This window comes from Oryctolagus cuniculus, chromosome 17, assembly GCF_964237555.1.
Source record: "Oryctolagus cuniculus chromosome 17, mOryCun1.1, whole genome shotgun sequence".
Classification (NCBI taxonomy): Eukaryota; Metazoa; Chordata; class Mammalia; order Lagomorpha; family Leporidae; genus Oryctolagus; species Oryctolagus cuniculus.
The window spans coordinates 16000044-16015449 of NC_091448.1; the positions used below are offsets into that span (position 1 = coordinate 16000044).

General features: G+C 39.7%; 1 protein-coding gene across 18 annotated transcripts in view; it reads right to left on the reverse strand.

Annotated features, from left to right (window-relative positions):
* Positions 1–15406, reverse strand: part of TLK2 (tousled like kinase 2) — a 130680-nt gene that overhangs the window by 25528 nt on the left and 89746 nt on the right. For all 18 annotated transcript variants that reach the window (XM_070060514.1, XM_008271671.4, XM_008271669.4 and 15 more), the window contains 4 exons: positions 10129–10281; positions 7538–7604; positions 5774–5871; positions 4163–4244 (listed from right to left, as the gene is read on the reverse strand). In XM_070060514.1, the coding sequence (XP_069916615.1) occupies positions 4163–4244; positions 5774–5871; positions 7538–7604; positions 10129–10281 (400 nt within the window). The remainder of the gene's footprint in view (positions 1–4162; positions 4245–5773; positions 5872–7537; positions 7605–10128; positions 10282–15406) is intronic.

The following is a 15406-nucleotide window of genomic DNA, read 5'->3' on the forward strand; positions in this document are numbered from 1 at the left end:
CTCCTCTCTCTGTGTAACTCTGACTTTCAAATAAATAAATAAATCTTAAAAAAAAAAAAAAGAATGTAAAGATGAAGAGATTAATAAAATGCCTGAAAAAATTTCAAAAATTAATCATAGGATTACTCAGAAGCAATGAAACAGCAAATTCACAAGTTAACAAAATCCATATATGACATGGAAGAAAAATTTTCCCATGTGATTGCAATTTTGAAGAAAAATCAAACTGAAATATTAGAAATGAAGAATTCAAATGTCAAATAAAAAACACAGAGGAAAGCCTTAACAACAGACTTGGTGAAGCAGAAGAAAGAATATCTGAGCTGGAAGGCAAATCTTTGCAAATTTCTCAGACCAACAGAAAAACCGAATGAAATTAGAAAAATTAAAAACCATGTTGGAGATTTATGGGATACTATCAAACTATCCAACATATGGTTCTTAGGAGTTCCTAAATGTGTGGAAAGAGAGAATGGATCAGAAGGACAGTTCAGTGACATAATTACAGAAAACTTCCCTAAATTGGAAAAAGAAAACGATGTCCGAGTACATGAGGCACATAGAACTCCTAATAGACATGACCAAGAAAGATCTTTACCACGACACACTAGAGTCAAACTTTCAACAGTAACACATAAAGAAAATATTTTAAAGTGTGCATGAGAGAAACACCAAATTACTTTTGGAGGATCTCCAATTAGACTTAAAGCTGATTTCTTATCAGAAACACTACAGGCTAGGAGAGAAAGTCTTAGAAGAAAAAAACAAGAATATTGAACTCTGAAAAGCTCTTAATCATGAATGAAGGTAAAATAAAGACCTTCCAAAACAAAGAGATATTGAAAGAATGTCACCACTTGCCCAGCCTTACAAAACATGCTTAAGGATGTACTATATATAGAGACACAGAAAGATAGTCATCAGTATGAAAGAATGTGAAGGCAGAAAATCTTCCAGTGAAAGTACAAATGAAATCCAAAGAATACAAATATTAACAGGAAAATGGCACAACCAAAAAGTTACTTATCAATAGAAACCCTGAATGTAAATGGCCTAAATTCTCCAGTTAAAAGATATAAACTGGTTGAATGGATTAAAAAACAAAATCCATCTATTTGCTGCTTACAGGAAACATACTTCACCAAAAAAGATACACACAGGCTGAAAGTGAAAGGATGGAAAAAAAGATATTCTACGGTGATAGAAAGCAAAAATGAGCAGTTGTAGCCATCCTAATATCAGACAAAATAGACTTTAACACAAAAACTGTTAAAAGAGACAAAGAAGAGCTCTATGTAATGATTAAGGGATCAGCTCAACAGGAAGATGTGACTGTTGTAAATGCATATGCACTCAATGCCAGGGCACCTGGATATTTAAAACAAATGTTAATGGTCTAAAGGGAGACATAGACTCCAATACCAAAGTAATGGGGGACTTCAACACTCCACTGTCAACAACAGACAGATCAACTAGACAGAAAATCAACAAAGAAACAACAGAGCTCACTGACACTATGGACCAAACTAACCTAACTAATATCTACAGAACCTTTCATCCCACAGTTGCAGAATACATTCTTTTCATCAGTGCATGGAACTTTCTCTAGGACAGACCATACGCTAGGCCATAAAGCAAGTCTCACCAAATTCAAAAAATTGAAATCATACTATGCATCTTTTCTGACCACAATGGAATGAAGCTGGAAATTAACAACTCAAGAATCTCTAGAACATATTCAAATACATGGACACTAAAAAACATGCTCCAGAATGGAAAACAGTGGCTCATAGAAAAAAATGAAAAGGGGAATCAAAAAATTTCTGGAAACATGATGATAACAATACAGCATATGGGATACAGCAAAAGGAGTGCTAAGAGGGAATTTTATAGCAATTGGTGCCTACATCAAGAAATTGGAAAGGCACCAAATAAATGAGTTATCAATGCATGTCAAGGACCTAGAAAATCAACAAAAAAACCAAACCCAAAATTAGTAGGAGGAAAGAATTAAAATCAAAGAAAAAAACAAAATTGAAACCAAACAAATACAAAAGATCAGTGAAATAAAGAGATGGTTTCTTGAAAAATAAACAAAATTGATACAGCAATAGCCCAACTAACTTAAAAAAAAAAGGGGGGGGCGGGGGGAAGACCCAAATTATAAATCAGAGATGAAAAAGGACATGATACAACAGATACCGGGGCCAGCGCCATGCTCTATGCCTGCAGGGCCGGCATCCCATATGGGTGCTGGTTCAATCCTACTCTCTGCTGTGGCCTAGGAAAGCAGTACAAGACGGCCCAAGATCTTGGGCCCCTGTACCCACATGGGAGACCAAGAAGAAGCTCCTGGTTACTGATCGGCGCAGTTTCAGCCGTTGCGGCCATTTGGAGATGGAAGACCTTTGTCTCTCCCTCTCAAATAAATAAACAAAATCTTTAAAAATAAAGAAAAGGATGTTGTCTTTAAAAAAAAAAAAACCAGATACCACAGAAATAAAAATCATAATCAGGGATTACTACAAAGAGCTATATGCCAACAAATTGGAAAATCTAGAAGAAATGGATGGATTTCTGGATATACACAATCTACCAAAATTGATTCATGAAGACACAGAAACCTAAACAGACCAATAATCAAGATGGAAACCAAATCAGTAATAAAGAGCTTCCCGCCGGCGCCGTGGCTCAATAGGCTAATCCTCTGCCTTGTGGCGCCGGCACCCGGGGTTCTAGTCCCGGTCGGGGCACCAGATTCTGTCCCGGTTGCTCCTGTTCCAGGCCAGCCCTCTGCTATGGCCCGGGAGTGCAGTGGAGGATGGCCCAAGTGCTTGGGCCCTGCACCCGCATGGGAGACCAGGAGAAGCACCTGGCTCCTGGCTTTGGATCAGCGCAATGCGCTGGCCGCAGCACGCCGGCTGCAGTGGCCATTGGAGGGTGAACCAATGGCGAAAAGGAGGACCTTTCTCTCTGTCTCTCTCTCACTGTCCACTCTGTCAAAAATTAAAAAAAAAAAAAAAATGTTAAAACTATGGACAAAATACTAGAAAATAAAATCAGCAGTGCATTAAAAATCATACTATACTCTAGAAATGGAGAACAACTGTACAGCATTGTGAATGTACTTAATACCATTGAACCGTACACTTAAAAATGGTTAAAAAGGGGGCTGGCACAGTGCCATAGTAGGTTAAGCCACCACCTGCAGTGCTGGTATCCCATATGGGCACCAGTCCCAGCTGCTCCACTTTTGATCCAGCTTCCTGCTAATGAGTTTGAGAAAGCAATGGAAGGTGGCCCAAGTGCTTGAGCCCCTTTTCCCACGCAGTAGACCCAGAGGAAGCTCCTGGCTTCTGGCTCCTGGCTTTGGTCTGGCCCAGCTTGAGCCATTGTGGCCATTTGGGGAGTGAAAGTGAACCAGTCAATGAAGATCTCTCTCTCTCTCTCCTCTCTCTCTCTGTGCCTCTGTCTCTTTCCCTTTCTGTAAATGCCTTTTAAACAAATAAGTAAATCTTTAAAAAAAAATTGGTTAAAGATATATATATATATATTATATATATGTATGTAAATATATATAAATCACAATAGGTAACTGACAAACAGTTGAACTAGTTTTACCTGGAATAAAAACCATTTATTTTACTCGAAAGATTTCTAACAGTGAAGACTGCACTTCTGGAAACGGGGACCTCCCAGAGCTGTGCAGTGAAGAGTATTTACTAAATTGATTCTGCATTTTATAGCCAGCTGCCAGAAACACGTAGAGAAATTAAACCAGGTTATGGCTAAACATGATATGGATCTGTAACTATATTTAAAACTGCCTAAATCTCTCATTCAGTAACACTCAATCTGGAAGCACGATGGTCTGTACTCTGCTGTCCCAAATTGAAGCTCTCTAAGCCAGGATACCCTTTTGAATGCCAATGCTAGCAAACAACCTTAAATGACACTCTTAAAAAATCACTCTCATCCTCTACTATCTCGATGCCCCATCACTTAAGTTTATGGGAAACAGTTTTCCCAAAGACAGAGATTTATTTAAAATTTTAAATTTCAGCCAACAGATGACTCAGCTTTCACTATGCAGGATGCTCTCCAAGTTGATAGTAGGCAACAGTTTAACCCCCAATCTGGGTTCCCAGGTCCTCACACTTACCTTGTAAACTTCACTGAAACCTCCTCTCCCCAAAAGGTGTAACAACAAGTATCTGTCATTTAGCGTTGGGTGATCTTTAAATCTGTGGAAACAGGAAATATGTAACATACACCTTGAAATCAAGGGCTATAGTCTTCCATAGTTATAGAATCCAAAGAACTACACACATGATTCTACCATGATTATAGCTGCTGCTGCTGGTTTAAAAATCAATACCAACACAGGGAATCCTGAGCATGAAGCTCCCTAGCTCAAGGAGGCAGCACCACTACAATGACAGCAATGGCTGTGGAGCCACGAGACACAGGCACTGTCCCAGCACAGCCAGAGTTAGACCCATATCCTTTCTTGTCCTCCCCATTTCCGCCCTGCTATGAAGTGATGGGGGGTTTGGGGAAGGGGATTTGATTAGATAACATTTTCAAACTGCTATTTGGCTCCTCCAAATAATCAAAGAGGCACATGCTCTCACCATTTCAAAACTACACACAATAAAATTCCAAGATATTTTACATTGCCTTAAAAAGGGTCTGACTATTAGCAAGTGGCACGATTTACGTGCATTCACTTCTCTCTCTTTAAGGCAGAAGTCTGCTACAAGTGCATTGCCCATTTAAGACTCTTCCTTGCTTCCTTTTCTAAAAAAAAAATGAAAAATAAATGACCGTTCCTTGCAAAGAAATTTCAAAATATCTTTACCTAGTTGCTGACTTTAAACAGCCTCACAAATAATCCTGAAATCACTTTAAGAAAGCAGCGTGCCTGTGGGGAGAGATGCCATTACTTGGACCTCCAAGATCCAGTGTGACACTGTTGGCCACACTAGTCTGGGTCTCTGATCAAGTTAACTTAATTTCTCCAGGCTCATTTCGTGATTGATGTATTGAAGATGACTGAGTTTTCATGAGGATTAAATGAGAGAATGTAAGGGCACTAGGTCCCATGCTTGATACACAGAGTTCTCAGTAAATGGTAAACTGTTGCTGCCTGCTCCTTTACAAAAGGAAACGTCCACGGCTCACCTTGGCCCAACAAAATACAAGCTGTGACTAAGTGAAAAAAAATGTGCGTCAGGTAAACGTGGGAAAGAATAGATTACTTATAAAAGCTTTTTTCCCATTGGTAACATATTATCCCCAGTTTCAATTACTTAAGTGAATTATCAACAAAGGTGGGTGTTAACATAAAATAAGTGTGCTGAATTTAAGAGTCATACTTAAAATCTCCACACCCAAATAGTTCTTAAAGGTCATTCTAAAATGGAGTGTCCTATTCTTTCCACAACACCACACTGTGGGCCCATGTTCCCCTTTCTCAAGGTTTAGTAGGGAAATCTGAATAGGCAGATACATCAACCATTTAGGACTGCAAAGCTATATTGTTTTAGAAACCTCTACTCCTTAAAAATAATATATGCATACATAAATTCTTACATATTTAAGTCAAAGCAAATCACAATTTTGTTCATAAAAACTGTATTACACTCTACAAAATACACTGTTGCATCATTTACCAAATTTCTATTAAGCAAAAACATCATTCTAGACCTTTCAAACTAATGTCAGAGAGGGCTCAGCAACCTCCGACCCAATATAGCCCCAAGTTGCTTACTGTGAGTTATCTTCATTATGTATCCTTTTTAGTTCCCTGATATGTAGATTTCTAACCCTTTCTAGCCTTTCCAGCTCTGCCTGGATTTCTGCTTCCTCCTAAAATGAAAAGAAAAAAATAGAATTTTTACGTTTTCAGTCTAATTTCAAAAACAACACTAGACATTTTTCAATGGAAGATGCTTTGAAGAAAGATTTTTTTGGGAAAAAAAAAACAACTAGAATGTTATCATTAAAAAAGCCCACAGAAAATAATAAAATTCAAACCATATACAGGAGTGCAGGGAAAAGTGAAAGTCCACCACCGTCCCCCTCCTTCCTCTTGGTGCCCACCAACACTATTAAGTCTCCTGTGTTTGTGGAAATGTTTTGTGTATATACACAGAGGCATGCAACACCGCTCACAAAACTCAGGTTCTCTTCACTAACTATAGATTATATGTGGTGTCTTAAGTCCAACTGATTAACAAGATTGGAGAACCCAGTGGGAAAAAAAGAAAACCAGAGTGTGAAACACACACACACACACACAACAGTAGTTTATTATATGCTTTTTTGCCATTATCAGCATGAATACTGTCCACCAATAATGTATGGGTTGATGAATTTTAAGAGCTGAGCAATCTATATCGAAGACATCTCAGTGAATACCTTCAATAATACATTCTGTTAAGTGCCACTGTGTTATAGTATGGTTTATGCAAGACCACTTTTTAGTTAGTTTTAGGCAAGAATTAAGAGCTGCTATGTGACTTACCACACCACAAGAGTCTTAAAATCAATTTTAGACCACCTGGAGGCTGCCACTGGGAGTAAAGCCGTTACTTACAGTGCCGGCATCCCATATGGGCGCCAGTTTGAGTTCCAGTTGCTCTACTTCCGATACAGCTCTCTGCTGTATTGGAAAAGCAGTATAAGATGGCCCAAGTCCTTGGGCCCCTGCACCCACGTGGGAGACCCAGAAGAAGCTCCTGGCTTCTGGCTTCAGATCGGTGCAGCTCCAGCCATTGCAGCCATTTGGGGAGCGAACCAGTGGATGGAAAACCTCTCTTTCTCTCTCTGCCTCTCTGTAAATCTGCCTTTCAGATAAACTAATTAAAAAAATCACCTGTTCTGGTTGTATGTTTAATTTTCACTCTAAGGATAACCACTTGGGAAGCCTTATGACATTACACTTTTGGAGAAAAGCTTTTTTTTTTTTTTTAAGTTTATTTATTTATTTGAAAGAGTTACAGAGAAAGAAAGAGGGAGAGACACACAAATGAGAGATCTTCCATCCACTGGTTCATGAGAGACACACAGAGATATCTTCTATCCACTGGTTCACCCTCCAGATGGCTACAATGGCCAGGGCTGGGCCAGTCTGAAGCCAGAAGTCAGGATCTCCCATATCTCCCATATGGATAACAGGGGCCTAAGCCCTTAGGCTATCTTCTGCTGCTTTTCCCAGGCCATTAGCAGGGAGTTGGATTGGAATGAGAACCAGTGCCTATATGGGATGCTGATGTTGCAGAGGGCAGCTTTACTTACTATGACACAACACCAGATCCTGCAAAGTAATCTTAACGGGTGGTTGGAATTGATTTGAAAATAAAAAGAAACGAGGTCTGCCATTAGACAACAAGATGTGACAGTGAGAGCAGCATACTCAAGATTTCTGTAGCTACGTGAAACTATTACATTTGCCCCAATGACCAAATAGCTTTCACACCAAATATAAACTAGAAATCATTTTTCCCCAAATGTATTTTCTTATTACACTTACCTTTTTAAGATGACCTAATCTGAGTTTGAAGATTTCTTCTTGTTCATGGTACTCTGCTAATGTTAACCTGGAAAATAATGGTGGAAATTTCAGTAGTCATTTGAAATCATAATGTGCCTATTTAATAAGAACTGTCCAAGATGCTATATAGTATATTTAGTCTCACAGTTAAAAATTACTAAAAGACAAATTATCTTGCAGAATTGATGAGAATATCAGATACAATGTGAAGGATGTACTCCAAAGCCAAAGTCTAATTTGTAAAATATGAAAACAAAGGGACTTATTTTTACATTATTTATGAAATCAGTTTTGTCTCAGACATTACACAGATGAAAACCAATTAGGAGCAATAACCCCAATTTTTTTTTCTAGAAATATTTTCAGGGGCAAGACAACAGGACAATGGATTTGATTATTCTTAATGACCCTCAGACTTTGACACTGCAGTATCAAGGAGAAAGACACAGTAGAAAATCAGTCTAAGCTTTGGAGCCCAAGGAGTAGTAAGGTTCAAGGCAAAACTGGGTTGCTAGTCAGGTGGCCCTGAATAAGTAACTTTAATCTCTTAAGTAAATTTCCTGAAAATGCAACAAGTAGTAATACCTAACAAAGTGTTCTGACTATTAAATGAGAATGCAAAAAGAATACTGAAAATGGTACTTAAACCAATTCTCAAAGCACTGACTCTATTGGTAATCACCCGTTTCACGTTCCCCTTATTTCCCCTGTATCCCCGTATCTCCAGAACGTACAAGTGATAACTGATATCTTACTCCTTTCTCCCCAACTTCTCCACATGACAGAAGTACACATACATATTTCAAAGTTTTAGAACTCATGGTTTAGATGTATTCTAAATACCAGGAAAATGAATTGCTATCTTAGCAAACAAGAAGAGTTACAAAATAGAGCATCTGAGTTCCAACTCAAAGGAACTAGGAAGAGTATAAATAAGACATCCACTAGGGTTATTACTTCAGCCTTTATAGTTGTAGAAACACCTGTATCTATCACTGCATTTCACACCAGTAAAAAAGGGACTAGAACTAGGAATTCTCTGCTTGAAATAGGTTCAGTACCAGGAAAGGCTTGTTTTTGGCTTCTAGTCAAAGGAAAGCGCCACGTCACAAATATTCTAACTAAAAACTGGACTAAAGGCTTCTAGTTTGCATTTTACACAGAACTCTAGGCGGCAATTTCTCACAGACACACGCCTTGCCTAGAACAAAATCTGTTGTTCTGTGGCAAAGAAACAACCTACACTTTATTTACCACTCTTAAGCCAATGGTTTTGTGCACTAGCATTAAATGATTTTTAAGTAATAGAGGGAAAACCCCTGTGAAAAATAACCAGAGTTACAAAGAAAACAATGATAATCTTTCAAATCTGGGCTCCCACTTGAACTTTTTTATTACCTAAAATAAGCACTTAACATACTCTAAACAACTGTCAAGGAAAATATTTACCCATAAGACATCAGCTAATCGCTATGTATGGGGAAAGTAAAGATTGGCACTAAGCCATGTTTATCACTGGAACAGAGAAAGATGCATTTCTGGGATACCATGGACTTTAATAATGGTATACTATTACTATTATTATATTTGAAGTGATTATGGGTTAATATGTTTTTGTGAACTGATGTACAAAACATAAAGACAAAAGACGTATTGGTCAATAAGTTAATGTTATCCCTTTTCAATAAAGTAATGTTATCCCTTTTATTTGTGGCTACCTTTGGATATGAAACTTACTTGCATTGAAAGAGAAAGGAAGGAATGAAGAAGGGAGGCATTTGTGCTGAGGATTTTCAACCCCACTATACATGGCAGCTCTGTAACAGTTGTTTACTGACAGAAAAAGATGACCACACTGCAATTTACAATTCTGATGTTTTCCTTAGGTCCCAGAATAGGAAAAAATTCTGGTGAGGTCAAGATTTGGCTTATTGGGAAAACGTCCTTTTCCTAAAATAACAGCTTTTTTTTCCCTGGCTTACTCTGTTAAGTTTCTGATTCTTAACAATGTGTTCTTTGACCAATAAAGAGCATTCTTCAGTCTGAAATAGTAGCCAGAGAAGCCCCATGAGATGATACCAATATTCCATAACGTAGAATAACATACCAGAGTACTTCAAAAAATCCATGGAAAATGCAATTTAAAAATGTTATTGTTTGTGCCCAAAATTCTGAAATCCATAATCTTTCCATAAACAGATTTTTCATGAGTTTTCATAAGATTCCTTGTTTACAAGGACTTCAAATTTTTTTGTACACGTATTTGTCTTAAATCAATTTTCCATCAATGTTTGAAGTACAGTACCCCGCATAAGCAATATCATTTGAATATACTGACATCCGATCTGTTCTGAGTGGCCAAAAACCACATCAAATGAAGTGATATTACTTCTTAGCATTCAAAACTCCGTAAAGAGCAGAACTAAGGTTAAACAAATCTATTAATTTAACTGAAAAACAGCTTAAACCCTGTGAAACCTCTCGAATTCCTGTTTCCAGTGGAATTCACTAGAACACCTGCATTTTGGGAGAGGATGTGATGTCTCAGTTCTTATCAATAAAGAACATACGTTTCATTTTCAGCTCCGTTGGTCTTGCTTTTCCTCTGCTTCTGCTCAGTGGTTGCTGGAGGGGCCTGACCCATGGCAGGAGGTTTCCGCTTTGCTAACATTTTCCGCTGTCTTTCTATCTCTTCCCTCTGTGAATTTATCCTTTCTTGTTGCCTAGAGATATAAAGGTGTTGCAGAGAGAAAGGTCAAAAACAATTCTAACAGCAATAGAGCAAACAAAAATAACTCACTGCTTGCATATTTGCTGAACTTCTGATTCCAGTTCCTGCCAATGCACACCCTGTGAGCTAGCAAGTGATGGTTCATTCAAGTACTGGTCCCTATAACCCAGTCCTGGCTGTTGCTGGTGCTGGGGAGTGAACCAGTGAATGGAAGATCTCTCAATATCTCTTTCCCTATCTTTCAAATACAAAAATAAATAATTATATTTTTAAAAAGTTTTAGATTTTGGAGATTTTGCATTTCAGATATGGGATACCCAACCAGTAGAGTCCATGCAAATATTCTAAAATCCAAGTAACTCCAAAATCTGAAATACTTCTGATTTCAGATAAGGAATATACTCAACCTGTAGTATTCAAAGTAGGAATCCATAAAAATCCCATTATAAGAAAAACCATCTCTCATGTACCCTACAACCCAACAGCTATTAAATTTTATAGACTTAGTATAGAAAAATAAACTAAGATTTCAGACGAACCACTTAATAGACTTCATTCTGTCTCTCTGCCCCTACATTCTACTATGCTCCCCTCACCCTCGCTCTTTTCTTGAACCAACCATCACCTTTGCAGAATGACAAAATCTAACTTTTTAAAAATCTATTTCCTTTTTTTTTTAAAAGATTTATTTATTTTATTTGAAAGGCAGAGTTACAGAGAGAGAGAGACAGAAAGAGAGAGAGAGAGAGAAAGAGAGAGAGAGAAAGATCTTCCATCCGCTGGTTCACTCCCCAGATGGCCACAACAGCATGAGTTGTGCCAATCCAAAACTAGGAGCCAGGAGCTTCATTTGGGTCTCCCACGTGGGTGCAGGGGCCCAAGGATTGGGTCATCTTCCACTGCTTTCCCAGGCCACAGTAGAAAACTGGATTGGAAGTGCACAAGCCGGGACTTGAACACGCGCCCATATGAGATGCTGGCATTGCAGGAGGCAGCTTTACCTGCTACACCACAGTGCCGGCCCCTTTTAAAACCTATTTTCAAATGAAACCTCTTCTACCCCCCTTGTTGAACTCTGTAGTTGTCAGACCTTTTCCACAATAAATACATCTTTCCTAAAAAAAATGGCAACAGAAAACCCAGAATACTCTAGGAAAGATACTCATAATAAAGTTATACTCCCATACCTGGAAGGACAATACTGAAAGCAGGATTAACATATACAGAGTATCACAAATAGGTAACTGTTCAATTGATAATGCAATCCTGGAGGCTCTAAGATTAGCCAGGTTGGTACTGGTGTTGTAGCACAGTAGGTAGTTACCACCTGTGACACCAGCATCCTATTCAGGTGCTGGTTCAAGTCCTGGTTGCTCTACTTCCAATCCAGCCCCCTGCTAATGGTCTGGGAAAAACAGCAGAAAACTGTCAAAGTACTTGGACCCTTGCCTCCCATGTGGGAGACAAGGATGAATCTCCTGGCGCTTGACTTCAGCCTGGCCCAGCCCTGGCCACTGAAGTCATCTGAGTGAACCAGTGGATGGAAGATCTCTCTGTCTTTCCCTCTCTCTCTGTAACTCTGATTTTCAAATAAATAAGTATATCTTAGGGGGAAAAAAAAGCCAGATTACTGATCACATATTGATTTAATGGAATAAAAATTTTAATTCAAGAACATTCTAAGAAAAAAACTAATTACTATTGAATATGCCTTTCCCCACCAACAAGTTTTCCTCCCAAAATATTTTATCAATTCATGCGGTGAAAGAATATTGCATTAAGATACATAATCCTGGGCCAGCGCTGTGGCACAGTGGGTTAAAGCCCCAGCATGCAGTGCCAGAATACCATAAGGGGACTGGTTCGAATCTCGGCTGCTCCTCTTATGATCCAGCTCTCTGCTATGGTCTGGGAAAGCAGAAGATGAGCCCCTGCACCCATGTGGGAGACCTGGAAGAAGTTCCTGGCTCCTGGCTTTGGATCAGCTCAGCTCTGGCCGTTGTGGTCATTTGGGAAGTGAACCAGCAGAATGGAAGACCTCTCTCTCCCTCTGTCTTTACCTCTCTCTGTAACTCTTTCAAATAATAATAATAATAAACTGATACAAAATCCTGGGGCCAGCACTGTGGTGTAGTGGGTAAAGCCACCACCTGTAGCCCCAGCAACCCATATTTTGCTGGTACACATCTAGACTGCTCTACTTCCAATCCAGCTGCCTGCTAATGAGCCTGGGTAAGCAATACATGGCCCAAATGCTAGGGCCTCTGCACTCATGTGGGAGACTAGGAAGAAGCTCCTGGCTCCTGGCTTCAGATCAGTCCAGCTCTGGCTGTTGCGGCCATTTGCGGAGTGAACAGATCTCGCTCTGTCTAACTCCGCCTTTCAAATAAATAAATAAATCTTAAAACAGTAAACAAAAAGACATAGAATCCTTAGGTAAAATCACATTCTTCCTTTTAGGGATTCAATGAATGTCCTTGAGGAAGACATTTACCTTATCTGAACACAAATTTCTCAACTAAAAATAAAGTTGATGAAATATCTTAGTTTGGGGCCGGTGCCATGGCTCACATGGTTAATCCTCCAACCTGTGGTGCCCGGCATCCCATGTGGGCACTGGGTTCTAATCCTGGCTGCTCCTCTTCCAGTCCAGCTCCCTACTGTGGCCTGGGAAGGCAGTGGAGGATGGCCCAAGTGCTTGGGCTCCTGCACCCACATGGGAGACCAGGAGGAAGCACCTGGCTCCTGGTTTTGGATAGGTGTAGTTCTAGCCGTGGCGGCCACTTGGGGGGTGAACCAACAGAAGGAAGACCTTTCTCTATCTCTCTCTCTCACTGTCTAACTCTATCTGTCAAATAAAAAAAAAAAAAAGAAAAGAAAAAAAGAAATATCTTAGCTCATCTCTAACCTTTCAGGGACTATGACAGCAAGGCACCCTAAACTCTCTGGAGATAACCATACAATCTAAACTTTAAACTATGAACCACAGTGGTCAAGCAGAACTCCACAATATTTTACCTTTGAAAATTCTGCTTTGCGAGATTGAGACTTTAGCAACCACCTTCATCATTTTCAAGGAGAATTCATACACTTTTTCTCTTCAGATTCACCGAGAGAGGAGCCCTATGTCATCCATATAAATAGCCATCGCATATATAAACCATGAACACAGGGTACACAGACTACAAAACACCCTTGGGAAAATCTTAAAATATATATTTGGGAGGTCGGCGCTGTGGCGCCTTGGGTAAAGCCACCACCTGCAGGGCTGGCATCCCATAGGGGTCCTGGTTCAAGTCCCGGCTGCTCTGGCCATTGCAGCCATGGAGGGAGTGAACCAACAGATGGAAGACCCCTCTCTCTCTCTCAGCCTCTTTGTAATTCTACCTTTCCAATAAATAAATAAATCTTTAAAAAAAAATACATACATATATATGTATGTTCAGATAATAACAGAGTTTGCTTTAACATGAAAGCTTATGTACTCAAAGGTCAGTGTTACATATTAATTATAAGGACACCCATATCAATGCTAGATATTCTAAGACTGTTCAGCTATTCATACTGAAGAGTAAGAGTCTGATAGTGGCAATTGCTTTAGGTTTATTTTTTGAGTACAGTGTAAAGATCTGGATTGTATCAATAAGCTAAACGAGGAATCCTGTCTTAGTAGCCTTTATATCCACCAGCACATATAACAATGCCTTTCATAGAGTGGATCCTCAAACATTTCTTATGCAGCATCATAAGAAAGAGACTATTTCATCATCTTCTACGGAAGTACTGATGACTCAATAAACCCTTCTCAGATTTAACTAACTCTGCTTAAAAAGCCAAGAGAAAACAAGACCATGAGTCCTTGTGTGTGTTTTTTTTTTTTAAAGATTTATTTATTGGGGCTGGCACTGTAGCACAGTAGGTTAACCCTCTGCCTGCAGAGCCAGCAACCCCTATGGGCGCCGGTTCTAGTCCCAGCTGCTCCTCTTCTTATCTAGCTCTCTGCTATGGCCTGGGAAAGCAGTAGAAGATGGCCCAAGTGCTTGGGCCCCGGCACCCAAATGGGAGACCTGGAAGAAGCACTGGCTCCTGGCTTTGGATTGATGCAGCTCCGACCATTGGGGAGTGAACCAAGAGACGAAGACCTTTTTCTCTGGTTCTCCCTCTCATTATCTGTAACTCTAGCTCTCAAATAAATAGATAAAATCTTAAAAAAAAAAAAAAAAGATTTATTTATTTATTTGAAAGAGTTACATAGAGAGAGGAGAGGCAGATAGAGGAATTCCATCTGATGGTTTACTCCCCAAATGGCTGCAATGGCTGCAGCTGCGCCGACCCAGAGACAGGAGCCAGAAGCTTCTTCTGGGTCTCCATGTGGGTGCAGGGGCCCAAAGACTCGGGCCATCTTCTTCTGCTTTCCCAGGCCATAGCAGAGAGCTGGACCGGAAGTGGAGCAGCCAGGACTCAAACCGGTGCCCTAAGGGATGCTAGCACAGTAGGCCAGGGCATTAACCCGCTGCACCACAGCACCGGCCCCAATCATGAGTCTTAGGTGCCACTGTGCACTGAACTGTGTCCTTTTTAAGACATGTTAAAGTCTTAATCCACAATACTTCAGAATATGACCCTATTTGGAAATGGACTCATTGAAGTATTAGCTAACATCAGATCATACTGGAATAGAACAGGCCCTTAATCCAATATGGCTCTGTCATTAACAAGAGAGGAGGCACAGAGACACATGGGGAGAACACCATGTGAAGACAGGCAGACTGAAGTGCTGCTGCCACTAGCCAAGAAACATGCAGATTTACCAGAACCCTGGAACAGGCAAAGGATCCTACCCGGATCCAAAGGATTCTCCAGAAGGAGGATCCCGTGCCTTGAATTTAAACATTTGGCTTCCTAAACTGTGACAGAATAAGTTTCTATTGCTTTAAACCATGTAATTCATGCTATTTTGTTACAGCAACTTTAGAAATGAAAACAGATTCAACAGTAAAGCAGTATTATAGACCCCAACCATACTATAAGTAACTAGTAGGAGAGGTGTTAAAAAATAAATGCACACATTTTCAGACATTAACAGCAGCAGGAAAAGTTAGTAAGTGATGTACAAA